The 18,872-nt window shown below is 41.7% G+C and overlaps 1 protein-coding gene across 6 annotated transcripts in view; it reads left to right on the forward strand.

Moving 5' to 3' along the window:
- LOC127586138 (protein PRRC2A-like) overlaps positions 1-18,872 on the forward strand; it is a 105,714-nt gene that overhangs the window by 29,659 nt on the left and 57,183 nt on the right. For all 6 annotated transcript variants that reach the window (XM_052043998.1, XM_052044002.1, XM_052044000.1 and 3 more), the window contains 8 exons: positions 2,175-2,295; positions 3,864-3,936; positions 6,193-6,336; positions 9,700-9,938; positions 11,914-11,999; positions 13,804-13,943; positions 14,845-14,935; positions 17,583-17,763. In XM_052043998.1, the coding sequence (XP_051899958.1) occupies positions 2,175-2,295; positions 3,864-3,936; positions 6,193-6,336; positions 9,700-9,938; positions 11,914-11,999; positions 13,804-13,943; positions 14,845-14,935; positions 17,583-17,763 (1,075 nt within the window). The remainder of the gene's footprint in view (positions 1-2,174; positions 2,296-3,863; positions 3,937-6,192; positions 6,337-9,699; positions 9,939-11,913; positions 12,000-13,803; positions 13,944-14,844; positions 14,936-17,582; positions 17,764-18,872) is intronic.

The following is an 18,872-nucleotide window of genomic DNA, read 5'->3' on the forward strand; positions in this document are numbered from 1 at the left end:
TTCCACCCCAGTCATTCTCTCTTCTTGCCTTTCCTGTCGGGCAGAAGTTACAGAAGCCTGAGAGCACAAACCATCAGGCTCAAGAACCGCTTCTATCCCACTGTTACCAGACTCTTGAACGGACCTCTTGTATACTAAAGGATGAACTCTCGATCTCCCAATCCACCTCACTTTGCCTACTTGCACTGTGCTTTCTCTGTAACTGTTACACTATAGTCTGCATTCTGTTTTCTTTTTGCTACCTTAATTATGTATGGTGTGATCTGTTGGATGGCATGCAAAACAAAAGCTTTTCACTGTATCTTGGTACATGTGACAATAACAAACAAATACAATTTTAGCATAAAATGTCAGATTGATGTTCTATTCTTGACCTGGGGGAGTACTGCATTGCTGGCAGTGCTGGATTTTTGATGAGCCGTTAAGCTGAAGCCTTGCTAGTCTGAAGGTGGACATAATTTTTTTTTAAAAAATCCATTGGTCCTATTTTAAAGTGGAGATTTCTAGACATTTCCATATCGCTGTATTGGAAGTTTAACTGTGTTGTTTTCTACAATATGGCAGTGACTACAATTAAGTGAGTATTTTGTTGGCTATAAGGAGCTTTAGAACAGTCTGAAAAGACAACGTAAAAACTAAAGTCTTTTGTCTGTGTTTTACTACTTACTTGAAACTAAAACTTCATCTGTACTTAAACCCTTCCTCTGATCATTTGTATCTTTGAGCTCATCTCAGGATATGGGGGCAGGGGGAATTCCAAGGACCACAAGTGCAGCTGCAACTTTCTTGGCACATTTTAGCTTGTCATCATGACCCAGCAGGTATAAATCAGATCCATTTCCACTGCTCTGGAATTCTAATTTGTGGTTCAGGATGAAATGCCGAAGTAGTTACTGCCATGTTCCAGTTCTTTAAAATGAAAGCTATTTATGATCCTGGATTTGCTGGGTGGCAAATGTTGATTGCTATTTGAAGAAAAAATGCAGTTGCAACTTCTTCAAAGCCTTGTGTTGTACATCAAATGTGCTTCCCTGTTTGATGCCCCATTAATGGGAAAAAACAGTCATCATTGAAAACAAAAATGTTTTTATTCAATTATTTTTATTCTACAATTTTATGCAAATTATAGCTTTATTGTCAGATGTTGCATTGTGCAAAGCATCTGCCTTTTCTGCATAACCTAGCTGTGAATAGAATGATGGAAATCGAGTTTATTTTAAAAAGGAATCAAATCTTTGTGACTGAAGAAAATGCATTCCAGTCTCTCTTTTGCAGCAGACATTAAATTCCATTTGGTCGCATCTGAGTATTACATGCTTTAATTTGGTTTAATCAAGTTCTGGACTTATTTTTTTTCCCGGTAGAGGACAAGAAGATCTCAAACCTCCATTTGTTGCAATTTTTGATTCCAACGGGTTAAGTAACCAAAAGTTTAATTCACAATTTTAAGCATTCTTTTGGAATAAAGCATACACTTGGTTTTTATATTTTTAAAAAAAGACAATGGGAAGAGTACACGAGTGGGAATGCACACCATTTGATTTAAAGGTGCTTAGTCATTATTGGTTGAGCAGCTCAATTTACTTTGCCCATGAAGTCTGCTGGGCTGCCCATGAAGTCTGCTGGGCTGCCCTTGCTCAATAGGTTGAGGTGCTGTTATGAACCAGAAATAAAACTACAATTGTGTGTACAGTAGTCCAGTCTTATCAGTGCTTTGCTTTTCAGTTCTGCTTGTATCTTCAATGCTCTTTTAATGGTGATATGAAGGTTGGTAACTTTGTTTGCCTGCTGCTCTAAATTTGGTGTCCAGTATCTGCTTCCTCCTCCCTGCACACTTAAAATGTTAAGAATGAGTCTCAGCAAATTGAATTTGTTCTTTAGGAGGACCTCAAAACTGTGAAAACACTCCTTTCTAGAAGGTTTTTAAATTTCCAAGCTTGCCACTGCCTTATTTCAAATGAACGTCCCATTTTATTGTTCTTTTTCTGCCCCAAATTTGGTAACAGTGTTATGGGCCTTGGCTGTTACCCACTCAATTTTTTTTTAAATTCTACCTTTTCCTCCCAATTGTTTTTTTTTGCCTTTTCTCAAATATATTCAGCGATTATAGTTTGTGATGGGTAAAATCTGTACTCCGCATTTCAGCTTTCTTTTCCTTTTTCTGTTGTTTTCAGTACCGATGCATCGACATCTCAGCAGCTGGAATCGCAGCTGCCGCCGGCTTCACAGACGTCTGGCTCCAGTCAGCCGAAACGTCCAGTAGCAGCAACAGCAGTGGTAGCAACTCCACAGGAGGTATGACTCAGCATGACTTGTAAGGAAATCCAGTCTGGTTGGGGGTGACACTTGCCCATATTTCATTTTGCTTAATGCTCCTGCTTTACAAAAATGAAGCTGGTCTTTTATTTAAGAAAAGAGTGAGGGTTGGAACCCAACGCCAGCACATGGGCCCAGTCTATCTAGCTTGATACTGAAGAAGGTGCATCACTAGGTTATGCACACTTAGGATTAGGGGTTAAGGTGGGAGCTTTTCAATCTGTCCTGCCAGTGTTTGATGGATATCAGAGATCCCATACCAAAGAAATGGAAAGAGATTTATACTTGTGTTCTGCTGAGATGTTGCAGATGTAGGATGGTTACAAATATTGCACGTGCTCCTCTCTCGTTCTCAGATATCACCGCCTTTTTTAATCCTTTAAAAACATAGGTGTATAGGAATTCATATTTGCAAAGGGTTGGTGAATCTCTGGAAATTTCCACCTGGGAGGGTTGTAGAAGTATTTAAAGGGGGTAAAATTTTGAAAGATATAGGACATTGGCATGGAAGAGTTGAGGTCTAGGGCAGATTTGTCATGTTAGATGGCAGGGCAGGTTGGAGAGCCCAGGTGGCTTACTCCTATTTTTTTTCGTCTGAGAGTCACAAAATGAGAAAAGAGACCTCAGTCACTTAGAGAAACCTAGAGAGCGTGAGATCCTTTTACTTGGAGAATTAATAGATGTTGAAATATGAGGGGGTTTGGGTCAGCACAGTGGTGCATCAGGTTGTTTTATTAGCTCATGCTACAGTGACCCAGATTCCATCCTGGCCTTGGGTGCTGTCTGTGTGGATCTCCCTGTGACCACATGGGTTTCCCCTAGGTGCCCTGGTTTCACTGCACGTCCCCCTGATTGGTAAGTTAATTGGCCTCTGTAAATCTCCCCCCACCATTGTGTGTGGAATTGAAAGACCTGTGAAAGTGAATAGATCGCAGGAATACAAGTAGAGGAATGGGATTCACCTGATTCCTGACACAGACTGAGTGGGCATCCTTCAACATAAGAAAACAGTAAAATATAAAATATGAGAAATGTAAGGTATAAGGAGACATTATCTTCAGTAAGTAGAGATCATGTGTAGAATAATGTACAGTTATTGGGAGAGGGAGAACTCTGTTTACATAGCAAGTTGTGATTTGGAATGCCCCAAAGATATATTTAGTAGGATCATTGGAAAGGGAACTGGCAAAGGGTGAGGCAAGGAAAAAATGATGGCACCAAAGGAAAAGTGAGGTTGAGTGTGGAGGAGTGATACTACTTGGATAGCTCTTTGAGCAGACAGGATAGTTAAAAGTACTTCTGCCATGTAAGCTTGAAATTGCAAGACTTCCTGATTATCTATCTCCCCCTCTGCAACCCTTTCTGACTGTGTTGCTAGCTAATCTATTCAGCTGTTGCTACAGCCTGCAAGCCTCAAGCCTTGATGTCAACTTGGACTCGTTGAAAGTACCTGTAAAGCTCGAGTAACTGTATTGTAGGAAGTTGGGGGTGAGTAGTGAAGTGCTAGAAGTAAACAGCCCCAATGCATTTTCTCTTGCTAATTATAGGCCACCCCTTCAGCACAAAGCGGAACAAAATCCTGGGCACAGGCGAGCGTTACACATGGTGCACAAGGCGATGGTGAGTCTAAATCCTTGACAAGGTATCAGTTGTAAAATGAGTACTTAGTAACTCTGTGGTGGCTGACACTCATGTCTGCTGTATACATGTCTTTTGCTGTGGGTTCGGTATTGTTTCTAATGAGTTTTAAAGATTGCACTCTTATTATGCCATCTTCAGAGTTTGACGACATGTTTAATTCAATGGCGTTGTTATAATCAAATTCTACTCACCGTTGATGTCTTGGGAGCCACCATTGACGTGCCCATAAATACAAGAGTAGGAAAGAGATGGAATGTTATACAATGAGAGCCTTTCCTCTTGAATCCCAAGAGCTTGCCTGCTTCTCTAGATGCAAGTTAGGACTATGATGGAATACTCTCCACTGGCTTGGATAAGTGCAGCTCTAACAACATTGATAAAGTTAACTATCTTCCAGGACAGAGTAGCCCACTTGATTGGCACCCCATTCACCATCCCAGCAATTCACTTCTCCAGTATTGGTGTACTGTTGTTGACAAATGTACCATGACAAATGCACTGTAGTTACTCAGCTAGGATACTCCAGCACCTCCCAAACCAACCCCCTCTACCACAATGAGGAGGATAATGAGTGCATGGTAACTCCAACAGCTTTAAGCTTTGTACCAAAGTTGCACACCAACCTTGCTAGAAAATGTGTTGAAAATTCTCCTTCCCCCACATCTAACTCCTAGATTTCCTTGCCTACCAGCACTATGGAATTCCCTTCACTAAGACTGGCAATTTGGGTAGACAGTTGTTACCACCAGGACGGTTTGGATGGAGATTGAATATTGACCTTGCCAGCAATGCCTATAATCCTGACTTCCAAATAAAACTTTCTGAACTTGCACCAGTACAATCTTTCTAAGCATCTTGATTTAAAATTGGTCCTTTTTAGAGGTAGGAGGACACTTATCTGTACTTGGCATGAAAGGAGTGGCACACTTTTTTTATAATTCACTGCTCAGGATGACAAAATTGAAGGCCAGAGCTCTGGGATCAATGCACAAGTCATGTTCTTCTACTTTGCAACTTTTTTATTTCCCATTTTCTCAGCTAATTTTAAACAAGGAAGGAAAATGAATACTAATTTTCTTGAATGCAGCAGTGTATCTAGTTCCCAGAGATCAATGATCTAAGCTACTGTGCTGCCCAGTCCAGAAAGTGAAAAGATTGTTTTGCCCAATCTGTGTACCTCAATATTTCTCAAACTAGAAATAGTAACCCTGAAATTGTCTGCTCAGCAATATTATGATGTCATAATGTTGCTACCTGATTGGTTGGTTTTACTATAGTGGCTATGTTGCCTGGTGTGCAGGTGAGTACTATTTTTAATAAAAATAAACTTATCACATTCAACTCAATCTAGTTCCATTGGGTTTTCTCACAAATAATGTCCAATATCTTGTATGTTTAATTTTTAAATAAAAACACATGATCTGACCCGATGTTTGGGCCTCTCCCCACATTGAGATTGTATCTCCATAATAAATTATCTGACTATTTAATTCAGTTGAAAGAAATGCAGGTACTGATTCAGAACTTATTTTTTTGCTGACAGTTTGAACATTTTTTTTGTGTTCATCTCAGCTACCAGTTGGAATTCGGAGCTGGTATTTGCACAGACTTAGACTGACTTGTGTCCACCGGTTCACTCCCCTCTGCTTCAGAAGGCTCTGGGCAGAGAACTGACAAGTTTAGTTGCAAGCATAATCTGGTTGGCACTTCACTGTGTGGGAGCCTAGCTGCATTGTTTGAGGTGCTGATTTTTAAACTTTGGGTTACAGAAGATCACCTTGCTCTGTTTGAAGGACAGGAAATTCTCCTGCTGTCCTGAGCAATGTTCCCTCAAGTGCTCAAACGTCACTTTGCCCTTTGTAGGAAAACTGAAGTGACAAACAAGACATCCAGTGTACAATAAACATTGCATCTTTTAAATACAAAATGCACCACTTGAGGTTAGTGGAAGGGGTTTAATTATCCAGTTGCTTTATGAAGCTATTTAATTAAGAAGCTGAAACTCTAAGCAAAAGAGTGGGACTAATGAGATGTTTCTATCAACAACGTGCAGATTGCAAAGGATAGCCTCCTGTGCTGTATAATTCTTTGTATAATGATTCTTTTTATGGAAATGCAGTGCTTTGAAGAATTCCTGTTTTAAAGGGGCTCTGAACGTCCTTGCCCGCTCAAAGTGGGACTCTGTTTAGGATCCAATGGAATTTTTTAAAAAATAGGAAACACTTTTGTGCTCAGGTGGAAAGGGATCAAACCAACAGTCGCCATTCTCTCGCGAGGAATTTCCAACCCTGCAAGCGGCTGGAGATCAGGACAAAGTTGGCAGAGAAAGGGACATTGCAGATCAGTCGTATGGGCCCGGACCAAGCCTCCGCCCTCAAAGTAAGTCTCTGAACTCTGTGGATTTGTGGGTTTTTTTTTTCTTGCTTGTATGAGATTTTGTGTGATATCAGCAGGAGAACCTAAATCCAGTTCTTTGACTTTGATCACTTGGAATTGGTGGCCACTATCAGGACATGGAACTACTCTTCCATTGTTGTACCACACAAGATGTGATATTTGAGATAGCAATGAACAGGCACTAGGAATCTTCCAGGTAGCATTTACTCGCATGTGATGCTTGAAGAGAAGTCTTGGCAAGCTATTCAACTCTGGGAGAAATGCAGTCATGCTCTGCCATTCCATGTAAAGACCTCCACTTTATAGAGCTCACCAGTCCTTTTGGTGGGGTGGGGGGGGACTTCTTCACATAAAGGATGGTGGAAATTCAGAACCAATTCAAAAGCAATTGAGGATGGTAGTTGGCTCAAAAATTTCAATTGATTTTTGGTATTTTAAGGCTATAAAAGGTTTAAGCCCCAAGTATGTAAATAACAGATATGAAGCAACAATAATCTGGTGAATTGAATGGAAGAATAAGTTTAAGGGCTGAATGCTATACTCTATTCTTCACTGGCATTAGGAGCGGGGATTTGAGCAAGAGTTCAGAGCAAGAGCAGGCCACTCGGCCTCATAGCTGCTTTGCCATTCAACATGGTCATAAAGTTTCAATTAGAAACTGCACTGCTGCCAGTACCCTAGTCACCTTTCCCCCTCTTGTTTATCAAGAATCTATCTACTGTCTTAAAAATATTCAAAGAATGTTTCCATTGCTGTTGGCAGAAGAGGGGTTCAAAGACTCTCAGCTCTGAGGGGAAAAAAATTCTTTCCTACCTGTCTTTCTGTCATCAACTTTATTTTTTTAAGACCAACCATTCTCCTCCAATGGATGCTCATAGGAATTTCTGCATCTTTACTGACACCCTAGTTAAGATTAATTATACACATAGTGGGCAGCAAGCAGGTTGTTTTTTTTTTTTGATGAAGCAAACATGTATTTTGTACAGCAACAGGTTTCTAATAATTGGGGACCAATGGAGATTTTTGTCAAAGTTTCCAACAAGATGATGATGGAATGTGAATAACTCTGGCAAGACTAGTGTTGTTGCTATTCCTGGTTGAAGGGAGAGCACATTATTTAAGCAGTGGTTTAAATAATAACAAATCTTGGGTCAATAATCAGGATCTTTCACCTATTGACCATTTATTTCAATAAGGTGGCATTGTTTAATAGAAACCCTGACAGCAGTAGCAAGATAACAGAAACCTTAAAATACTGGAATTCTGAAATATGTTGAGCATTCACAACACATCATCTGAAAGACTAAATGGCAGAGTATCCATCTGACTGACCTGTACTACACAATACATTCTATCTCTGTGGAAGTTGACTGATCTGTATATTTCAAACATTTGTTTTAGATGAAATGTTCTATTATTAAACTATGCCAAGGGAAGTATAAAGTAATCGTGTTGTTGCTGGCTTCTCGCATCCAGCTACCCAAGTCATAGATCTTTCATTGAAGGATGAAATGCTCATTTGCACTAGTGGTTGGGTAGCCACATAGCCTCTAACTTTGGGGTGAGGGGGCTGGGTAGCAGGTAAATCTAGATATAAACGTGAATGTTAATCAGAAGTGAATTATGGCCACACTAAAATCAGGGCTCTGATTTTTAGAACAGTACATTGCGAGAGTTCTTAAACTAATGTTTTTCAGTTAAAATCTATTCCAGGTGCACTTATGGTAATTGTGTGTGTAAGAGGTGGGGGGGGGGGGGGGGGGGGGGGGGGGGGAAAAACATTGAATAGTTAAATTAAGTTTATATTTTAGATGAGGACGATGTAGTTAGTTTTTATAAATAGAACAAAATTGGTTCAAAAAACATGGAAACTTCCAAAGCAGAGAGGTGGAAAGAGTTTGGTACCAAGATAGAATAAGTGAGGTTACTGGGGCATAAGGTTCTCTGGATTAGGGAAGGGGAAAAGCCAACCAGGACACTCTAGATCATGGGGCACTAGACCTCGATTAGTTTCAGATTTGCCACAGTCTTAGCAGCTTGCACACACTAGCAAAAAAATCCTATAAAGAATGATTAATTTACAAGGTGCTGAAGGGTTGCAAGTTCCAATCTTATCAGAAGTCAAGAGGAATTGGTGACTTCAGGAAAGCACATTCCAATTTCCACTCCAAACAAATAAGACTAGATTTAGAATATAGAACAGGACAGGCCCTTTGGCCCACGATGTTGTCAGACTGATTAAACCAATGACTCTTAATTAATCTAATCCCCCTCCTCTGCATACTCATGTGCCTATCTAAGAGTCTCCTAAGTGCTCCTATGCTATCTGCCTCTACCACCACCCCTGGAGGTACATTCCAGTGTGTAATTAATAAATAGAAAGAACTTGCCTCGCACATCTTTGTACTTTACCCCTCTCACCTTAAATATATGCCCTCTAGTACCAGACAACCCTGGGAAAAAGATGCTGGCTATCTACTCTTTCTATGCAATTTTATAAACTTCTATCAAATTGCCCCTCAGCCTCTGCTGCTCAAGAGAACACAGCCCCAGCTTGTTTAACCTCTCCTTATAGTGTGTTTCCTCCAAACCAGGCAGCAGCATGGTAAACCACCTCTGCACCCTCTCCAAAGATTCCACACCCTTCCTATAATGAGGCAACCAAAACTGAACACAATACTCTTAAATGTGGCCTAACCAGAGTTTTATAAAGCTGTAACATAACTTCCTGTCTCTGAACTCAGTGCCTCAACTAATGAAGGCAAGCATGCCATACGCCACCTTTACCACCCTATCAACCTGTGCAGCCACTTTTAGGGAGCTATGGACTTGGAGACCAAGATCCCTTTGTTCATCAATGCTGTTAAGGGTCATGCCATTAACTGTGTACTCGCCCTTTATTTTGGGTCTCCTAAAGTGCAGTATCTCACACCTTGCCCGTATTAAACTCCACCTGCTACTTCTCTGCCCATACCGGCAACTGATTGATATCCCACTGGATCTTTCGGCAATCTTCTATGCAATCCACAACACCGCCAATCTTTTGTCTTCAAAATTACTCACCCACCCTCCCACATTTTCATCCAAATCATTTATAATACATGCACATACATGTATGATAAACAACAGAGGTCCTTGTGGAACACCAGTAGTCAGACCTCCACCCAGACCCATCCACCACTACCCTGTCTTTTATGGGCAAGCCAAATTTGGATCCAAAATTTAACGACACTACTGCACAGTCAACGCAGCTTGGTACGTTAACTTGAATCTTGCATTTGAAGCAAGCTGTTATACTTAAATTCTGTAAGTTGATTTAACAATTTTACTCTTCTCCTTCCTCAGATGTGACCAGCTGGAGGGAGGGTGGTGGGCGGAACTTGGGTGCTCCGGGTGCCTCTTTGATCGAGGGGGAAACCAAAGAGCTAAGCCCAGAAGAAGCAGCAAGCTCTATAGCATCCTCAGCCGACCAGAAGGTGCCCGCGAGGATGGCCGAACAACCACCTAGATCAGGGACCGGTGTGCCACAGCAGGCAGTTCCCCAGCCATTCCCTCCACCATACAGGGGGATGATGCCAGCTTTTGTAAGTAAATCAAGATCCTTAAGGGATGAGGATTGGAGGGTAAAGGGAACAGGAGGAAATGTCCTGATTACAGTTGTAGCAGTTTATCTTGTTGACTGAACATATTTGGTTATATGTGAACTAATGAAATGTATTGTCCATTAACTGTTCCACAGTTCCTTAAACCCAGGTGACATCTACTTTGGTGGATAAATGTGTGTGGTATGACAAATAGGCTGATCTCTAGCTCCATCACTGGGTCTGCAGGGTAGTCAAATGTTAGAACCTCGACCAGTAATCTGACTGCAGTAGGCTTGGTGTCACAAGATTAGCACAAGGATGGAAGAATCCATGTTGTCATCCAGTGACACCTGGAAGGAGCTCTGAAGTCTGGTGAATGTTGTGCTGATACTTTATCTAGTTAAATGTGTAGAAAGTTGAATGAAGAACTGGTGGGTAATTGGCTTTGGGGAAATATATCCATTAATGTCTGAAGAGAAAGAGATGTAGTAGAAATGGGGGAGAAAAAAAAACACCAGTTATAAGAAAATTATAGAAGTTAAAGTAATCTTTAATTGTTTCTGAGGGTTTATCCATTTTTCCCCAAAAGTTTTGTCATGTTGTAAAGTGAGTACATTACAGGAGTTGACATCTGTGGGTCAGTCATTTGGGTTTACTCACTGGTTGCAAATCTATCCCACAGATTTTCATAATGGATCCCCTGTTTAATAATAAGGCTATTTTTCCTGTTGAGAGAGAATTGTGTCTGCCAGTTTCTACTGTGTTGGTGTGTGTCCAGTGATTAAACTTCCTTGATAAATAGCATCACTGTTTAACTGCCTGAACCTTTTCACATTTAATGATAAACATGCTGAATGAAAGAATTGCCTCTCAACTCATAACATTTGCCTGAGCTGTTTAAGAGCATCATCATGATCTTAAAGGCTTGGTCAGTTTTGAAATATTCCTATACAAAATCAGAGATCATGCTGGCAGGGTTGCCCTGGAAGGGTTGCCAGGAAATCCATGAAGGGGCAGCTGCTGCATTAAGTTCTAACATTAGCTTTCCTGTTGAAGTGTTGGAACGAAACTTATCCTTTTATTAATTAAAGCACTCCGGTGAAGGGAAAAGACCAAGCTAGCAACCAATAAAAGAATAAAGGGCAGGTAAAGCATGATTTTAATAACCTGTAGATTGTAGAGGAATGACTAAGGAAAGATGGGCATTTCAGAGTTTTGAATAGAAAAGGTGCTGTGGGTTTTGAAACTGCCACATTCATAAATGTTATTGTCCATGGCCAAGGCTATATCACTTGTTGACTGTTCTTTGTGTGAGCTTCAAAGTTAACACAATTTCCAGTGCAGCTGGAGATCAGCTTCAAGTATTGAATGTTAAAGGAAGGGCATTCTGAAAATGCAATATCCCATGTCATCTGTGACCGAATCAAAACTTAAACAAAATAGAATAAAAAGAAGTGCTGACCCAGGTGATTTCTCTTCCAGCCTTGAGCTACATGCATTGGCTTGATTCAGTTCATAACAGTTTGACCTGAAGGCCTGAATGCTGTTTCAGCCTGGCTCTGGAAATTGCATTTCATTGCTTTGCCTTTGTGCTCAATTCTGATAGAGAGTTACCTTATGAAAAGTGCTGTGTGATTGGGGTTTCAAAGAGCAGAAGGCTCAGATTTTACTAACACATTCCTGTCTTAATCAATGCCATCAAAAGCAAATTAACTGTTATATCATTCACTTGGTGGACAAAATGACTATTGTGTTTACTGGCATATCAGTAACTCAGTTATAAATTGACTGTATCTGGTGCAATTTGGAATGTCTGAAACGTGACAACTGTACAAAAACAAATGATTTTCTTTTGAAGTACTGCCAGGTCAATGGTTACCTTTTATCTAGCTTGAGGGCTTTCATTTAAAGACAAAATCATGTGATTCAAACCTTCTTGATCCTTGCCTTTTCTTTGTATTTTTGCTCTCTTCAGATGTACGCTCCATATTGTAGTTTACCGTTTCCAGCACCTTACGGACCACAGGGACATTACAGATACCCATCACCCGATGCCAGCAAGTAAGTTTTCTATCTGGTTATTCTGAGGTGTGGATGTGATGTGGACTTTGCAGTTTAGTTCTCTTACGGACTGGTGCCAGCATTGTCCCAATGGTAGTTTTCTTGCATCTGAGCCAGAAAATTAGTTTCAATCCCCAAACAGAGGGTCCAGCAGCTAACTGTGGCTAATATTTCGTAACTGAAGTACTGCATTGACTTTCCCAAAAACTTGTTAAATTATGGTGTTTATATGTTCCCTCACTCAAATATAAAATGACCTATGTCATGATTTGAAGAACAGTTTTTCCTCAATCTCAAAAGAAAATGGTCAGCTGATCTTATTACTGTTTTTTTTAGTCCTCTGTTTCTTTGTCAAGCTTCAGTCACCACAATCCCAAAATTCCAGTCAAGATCCTTGTGCTAGAGCAATAGAGTTGTACAGCATGGAAACAGGCCCTTTTGCCCAATTCGTCCATGCCAACCAAGATGTCTATCCAAGTTAGACCCATTTGCCTGTGTTTGGCACATATCCCTGGCCCAAATGTCCTGATATAGACAATGTTCAATTGGTAGAATGCATTTTTGAATGAAACATTCAACCTCTCTGACAATTTTGACAGCAATTTATCCTGGGGTTGTGGCTTAACCAGCTATCAAAGCTTTTCCGTGTGAATTACAGTGAGAGTGCCTCACACTGGCCAGGGCTTAAACTGATTTGATTAGAGCTGCCTTAAAGTTCATTCCAGGAGATCCACAGGCAAGACCCAATTTTACTGGGAAGGCAACCTAGAAGCAACTTTGTGGAAATTTCAGGCTGTACTTTTTCCATGCTTTTGCAGTGGATTTCATTGGGCTTTGGGATTTGTAATGCATAACTAGTGCTTTGTCCTATACTAGCGTTCATGTTTCATCCAAGTGAACACGTTGTGCTGAGGGTAGTTTCTTAGTTCCATGCTTGTGCGACTTGGTCTTCTGAACAGAGCTATTGAACTGTTATTGGCCAGTTGGACCACATCATGTTGTGATTGAGCCAGTTCAATCCCAGGTTCTGTTTCTTGTGTCTATGCCAGTAGTCACTTACAGGTTGGAGCTGTTGAAATTAGGAAGGAGCAGGAGATCATCCTGTTGTTGGTTCACCAGCTGGCAAGTTTGCTTGTGAATGTGAGAACAAGAAATGGGAGCAGATCATGTGGCCCCTTGAGCCTGCTGGACCACTCAGTAAGATCACGACTGAGTTGATCATTGGCCTCTCTCCACTTTCCTGGGTAATTCCTGTAACTGTTGATTTCCCCTGTAATTCAAAAATCAGTCTGCCTTAACTATGGATGTTCCCAGTGACTGGCATCTACAGTTCCTCAAGTGGAGAATACCAGAAAGTTCACAACAGTTTTGGAGAAGGAGTTCCTCTTAGTCTCAGCCTTAAATGGGCAACCCCTTACACCCCTGAATTGTAGATTCTCCACCAAGGGAAATCTCCCAGTATCTGTCCTGCCAAGTTCACTCAATGTTGTATATGGATAAGATCACATCAAAATTACATTCACTGAACTGCAAAGAGTTGAGGGTTAGTACAGGGCTTAAGTTTCTGATGTACTTGCCACAGAATAGCCTGATATTAATCACACTTCTTTTTTCCTCCATGAACTTTGATTGTTATATAGTTGAGAAAATTGCCAATTTGTGGTGCTTGTCAACCATATCTTGATGTTACTGAGCAAGCAAAATAAGGGGAGAAAACTGAAAGAAGGTACAGGGTGAATTCTGAAAGCATCATGTTTATCTAGTAGTGGACTTGCCTATAAGATGCACCATCTTTTCTACACAGGTTTCCTCGTGTTGCAGGACCTCGATTGCCTCAACATCCAACACGGATGTCTGAAGCAGTAAAGCGACCCTCCATCCTCAAACAGGATGACTTGAAAGAGTTTGATGAGCTTGAAAATGAGACTGATGATGGCTGGGCAGGTAAACCTCCTAAGGACTGGAAGAAAATCCACAGTTACTACCTTCTGCTGGATATTTCAGTCTCCCCTGCTAATTGCAATTTAAGGTTGTAGCTCCTGGCAGTGACACTGAGACATTTGCCTTGCTTTTTATTGAAAACTGGTGTTAGCCTTAAACCATTAAAGTCCTTCAAATAAATCTAATTAGAAAGAAAATTTGCCATTTTAACACTGATTCCACCAGCTATTTTACTGCTCTTTTGTTCCCTTTCCTCTTCTTTCTTAAGAACTTCAACTAGATGGTCGAACCTGCTTGTCCTTAACTTTAGCCACTGATTTTTTTTCCCCACACTTTGATTTCCATCATTGAATTTAGAAATGAAAATTGCAGCTTTATTGATTTGAGGGTGTATCATTTTAGCACTCGGTATGCTTCCAATTTTGACTTTGGGGGGGGGGAGTAGATTCACGGCTCACGTGCTTTCATGTGTTATCACAAAGTAGGTTATTCTAAGAAATAAGTTCATAAAAAGCTGACGTAGCCCAATAGCAGAGTAACTTTTTTTAAACCGTAGTACGAGATGCACTAAATTTCACATTAATTACAAAGCTGCTACTCCGCCCATTCTTTGTACTCTGGAGGGCTTACAAAATTAGCACGGTGCTGATGTGAGTCTCTGGGAAAGACCTGTGTCATGAAATTTCAAACACGTAGGTTAGAGAAAATGTTCCTCGAATATTTATCGTAGTGTGAACTTCAACATGACCACGTTCTTCTGCTGCGTAATAGGAAGTGGGGGAAGTTTCTGTCACAAAGTTGGGTAAAGCACTCTGTAGTGTGCCTTGTTTATTCAACGGGATGAAAGATGAGCAACTGGACATTCAGCTTGTTCCACTTAATTACTCTACCTCTACTTCCACAGGAGCACACGAGGAAATAGACTACACTGAAAAGTTAAAGTTCAGTGATGATGAAGACGATGATGATGCTGAAAAGGGAAAATCTGATAATTGGTCAGTATGTCAAAGGATTGGTCAATCCAATTTTTTTTATGTATTGAATCTAAAGGAATGGTTTCTTAACACTGATGTGCTCTGTCTCTTCTGTGCCAGTTCCCCATAGCCCTCAAATCTCCCATCCTTTTAAGAATTTATCTGTTTCCTCTTTAAGTTCCACCAGCACCCCCACCCCCCTCCCCCAAAGTGATTTAGCCTTCAGAACCCTCAGGTAGAGAGTTGTAGAGATTCACCCACCCTCTGAGAAGTAGTTCCTGTTTTAAATAACTGCCCACCCCTAATCTTGTAACCGTGTCCCCTTGTTTGAGATTCTCCCACTAGTAGAATCAACTCTACAACTACATGCTCCATCAGGATCTTGTATATTTCAATAAGATCATCATTCTTTTAAACTTTCAAAAATACAGGGTTTTTTGTATTGAACTCTAGTTTGTTACGGACTAGATGTAATGGAAGCCACGTATAATATCTGCTTGTGCACGTCACTAAATATTTGTTCAATGTATTGTAGTAATTAACTAAACAAAGCAAGATTGTGGAGGTGAAGACACAAGAGACTGCAGATGCTGGAATCTGGAGCAACACACAATCTGCTGGAGGAACTCAGCGGGTTGAGCAGCATCTGTGGGGGGAGGTGGGATTGTTGATGTTTGTTGTTGAACTCCTGCATCAGGACAAAGAGTGGAAAGGGGGGGAAATGGCGAATATAAAGAGAAGGGGAGTGGTGAGATTGGGGCCAGGGGTGTTTGTAGACCAGGGAGGGGGGTGAAGGGTGCCGAGTAGATCGAGTCAGTGAGGGGTGAGAAACAAGCAAGGTGGATGATAGATGGAAGCAGATGGAGACAGCTGGGAGTGTGATAAGCAGGAATACAAAGCCTACCAGTACTGGAATTTGATAAGTAAGTAAGGTGATGATAGGAACCATTAGGAGAGAGGTTGAAGGGCAGATGAAACCGAAACTAGGTGGGGGAGAGGGGGAGCCAGTGGGTGAAACGTGTGGGTAGTAGGTGAATGGAACAAGAAGGGAATGGGCCAAAAATGGATGATGGGGGCTGTAAATAGGAGATATGGGAAAGGGGACAAAAATGGAAGGACTGGCAGAGGATTGGAAGGAGAGAGCATTACGGGGGAAAAATGCACCCAAGATGAGGGTCCCTTGTAATTGGAAAATTCAGTGTTCACATCATTGGGTTGTGGACTACCCAGGTGAAATACGAGGAGTTGTTCCTCTGGTTTGCATTGGTCCTTAACCTGGCAGTGGGGAAGGCTGAGGATGGACAGGTTCAGTGTGGGAGTGGGTAGAGGAATTGAAATGGCCTGCAAATGTGAGGTCCGGGTGGCCGTGGCGAACAGAACACAAGTGCTCTGCAAATCTGTCGCCTAGTCTGCACTTAGTCTCACCGATGTAGAGGAGGACACATCGGGAGCACTGAATGCAGAAGTGGTTAGAGGAAGTGCACATGAATCAGGAAGAGCTGTTTGGGTGTTGGATGGTGGTGTGGCAGAAGGTGTAAGAACAAGTGTTGCACCTCTTTAGATTACAGGGGAAAGTGCCAGGGGTCAGGGAGGGATGAGTAAACGAGGGAGTCACAGGGAGTGATCCCTGTGGAAAGAAGAAAGGGGTGGGGAGGAGTAGCTGTGGCTTGTGGTGGGATTTTGTTGCAATTGGTGGAAATGAAGAAGGATGATGCACTGGATGTGGAGGCAGGTGGGAGTGAAGGGTGAGGATTAGGGGGTCTCGGTCTCTTTTCTGTTTGAAGGGAGGTGGGGTGAGAACACGAGTCCAAGAAACAGGAAATGTGAGAGAGGGCTTCATCAACCATGGTTGAAGGGAAGCCACATTTCCTGGCAGATGAGTATTGGTGGTGGGGAGCTGGGTGGACCTGTGTTGCAAATGGAGGGCTTTAAGACTGGTGTGATGGAGGGGTATAAAGGCAGGACATGCATAGTGAAGATGAGACAGTGGGGGTCAGGGAATTGGAGTTTTTCAGAATGGCAGAAGGTGTACGAGCTGTCCCGGATGTAGGTGGGAAGGAACTGGACGAGGGGAGATGGTATAGAGCCAAGATATGAGGAGACGAGTTCAGTGTAGACAGAAATAGTGGGCCTACCAAGTCAGTCCTGTTTGTAGTTCTCATGCAAGAGATAGAAGTGGGAAGTGTGAGATTGGGGCACTGTCAGGTTGGAGGCTCTGGAGGGGAGATCGGATGTGCTGAGATCTGCGACAGTGTGGGAGATGGTGGCTTGTTCATTGGTCAGGTCACGGTCAGGGGTAGTTATGAGAGGTTGTCTAAATGTTGCACTAACTGGTCAAATTTCCTTCGGAGAAGGCTGTTTACTGCTTCAGTTTTTGTTTGGACAAGTATATTGGTTCCCTCAAATCTGCTTTGGGCATAGCCAGTAAGTTCTGTTCCCTGCTTGTATATTCTCCAGCCATTCAATTCTTTAGGTTTTAATGCTGCCACCACAAATTGCTTCTCCAAATCCTTATTCCAGCAATTTTGCTGCTTTGTTCTGGCTTGATGACTTTCTGGTATTGTGTCCATCTGATTCCTAAAGACTTTTTTTGTGTAATTGCACTTGTCTTAATGCAAAGATATAAGACTGCAGGGAATGTTGCTAAAAATGATCTTGTTTTGTAAAGGGACGGCCAGCTGAGTCGGCCTGAACGGCAAGAGTTGCGCAACTCTGAGCACAGGAAGGAGGCCCCCTTGGAGGAGCATTCATCCGTCAAGGCAGCCAGGGGTGAAGGTCCAGCCACTGCTTTGACAGAGCTGGGGCCACCCAGAGTTCCTGCCAACTGGGGTCCTACTGCAGATTACCAGGTACAGCATTTGTGTGTGCGTGATGGTTGCTGCTACCAATCTTGGTGTGGGGTTATTATCCAAGTAAATGAAACCAACGGGTATCATAAGCTGCAAGTGGTTTGTTTGAAGCTGATTTAATCAGTGGGATTACAGTATAGGTGCTCTGCTGTAGGAATAAACTTCGTGGTGGTTTTAAAGTCAGTTTTTTTTCTTTTTTTGCCATTTGGGCATGTTGGAATTAAGTTGGGACATTATCATTTTGCCGGTAGATGCTTAGTAAGGTGGATTATACTTATGTTGATGCATCCTTTTTCTGTAGCTGTGTCCAAGGATGGAACTACTGCTGGCGAGCATCCAGGCATTACCTACTTGGAGGGGGGAGTGTTACAACTGGTACAATAATGGAGTATGCTCTGTGGTGGGGAGGTGGGGGGGGGAAACAGCTTTTTGGGTATGGTAAGTGGCTTGTAAAGCTCAAAGTAACAAGTGGATCTCTGCACTATTTGTTGTGATACTGGTTGGCTGATGTTGATCAAATCATTTTTCCTGGTCCCTCCCTGTCAAACCTGGCTTATCTGCTGGGTGAAATTATATAGAACGAGCAAATTTAAAGACTGCAGGCTGTCAAGTTTATATTTTTAAAATAAACTGCCTGGGTACAAATTAAACCCAAACCAACCAGGGCTAATTTGAACCCAATCCAAGTCAAAGGATAGATTTTCAAGTAAGTTTTTCATTGCACTTATACATACATGTTCTTGTGCATACTACAATAAACTCAACTTTGCCTTGTATTTATTTTTATGTACAACCTGGTCCAAACACTGCCATAATCTTAATGGCTTTGAACTTGTTATTTCCCAGAATCCCATCCTATGGTCATCGGATGTCCACTTGTACAAGAGCCTTGTCGTGAAGGGTCATGCCCAAATTTTAAAACTTCATCCCATGCAGAACCCAAGTATTTTTTTTTTCTCCTCCACTCTTCAGGTCAAACTCATCAGCTGTCCTTCCCAGGGATCACCTGAGCCAGAATTGCATATCCTTGGATCTTTCCATTTCTTTTGTCAGTTTATTTTTCCCCCAGTACCTGGTTGGATATGAGACCTCCAAGAGTGATCATTTGC

The sequence above is a fragment of the Pristis pectinata genome, chromosome 34 (genome assembly GCF_009764475.1).
Source record: "Pristis pectinata isolate sPriPec2 chromosome 34, sPriPec2.1.pri, whole genome shotgun sequence".
NCBI classification, from domain to species: domain Eukaryota; kingdom Metazoa; phylum Chordata; class Chondrichthyes; order Rhinopristiformes; family Pristidae; genus Pristis; species Pristis pectinata.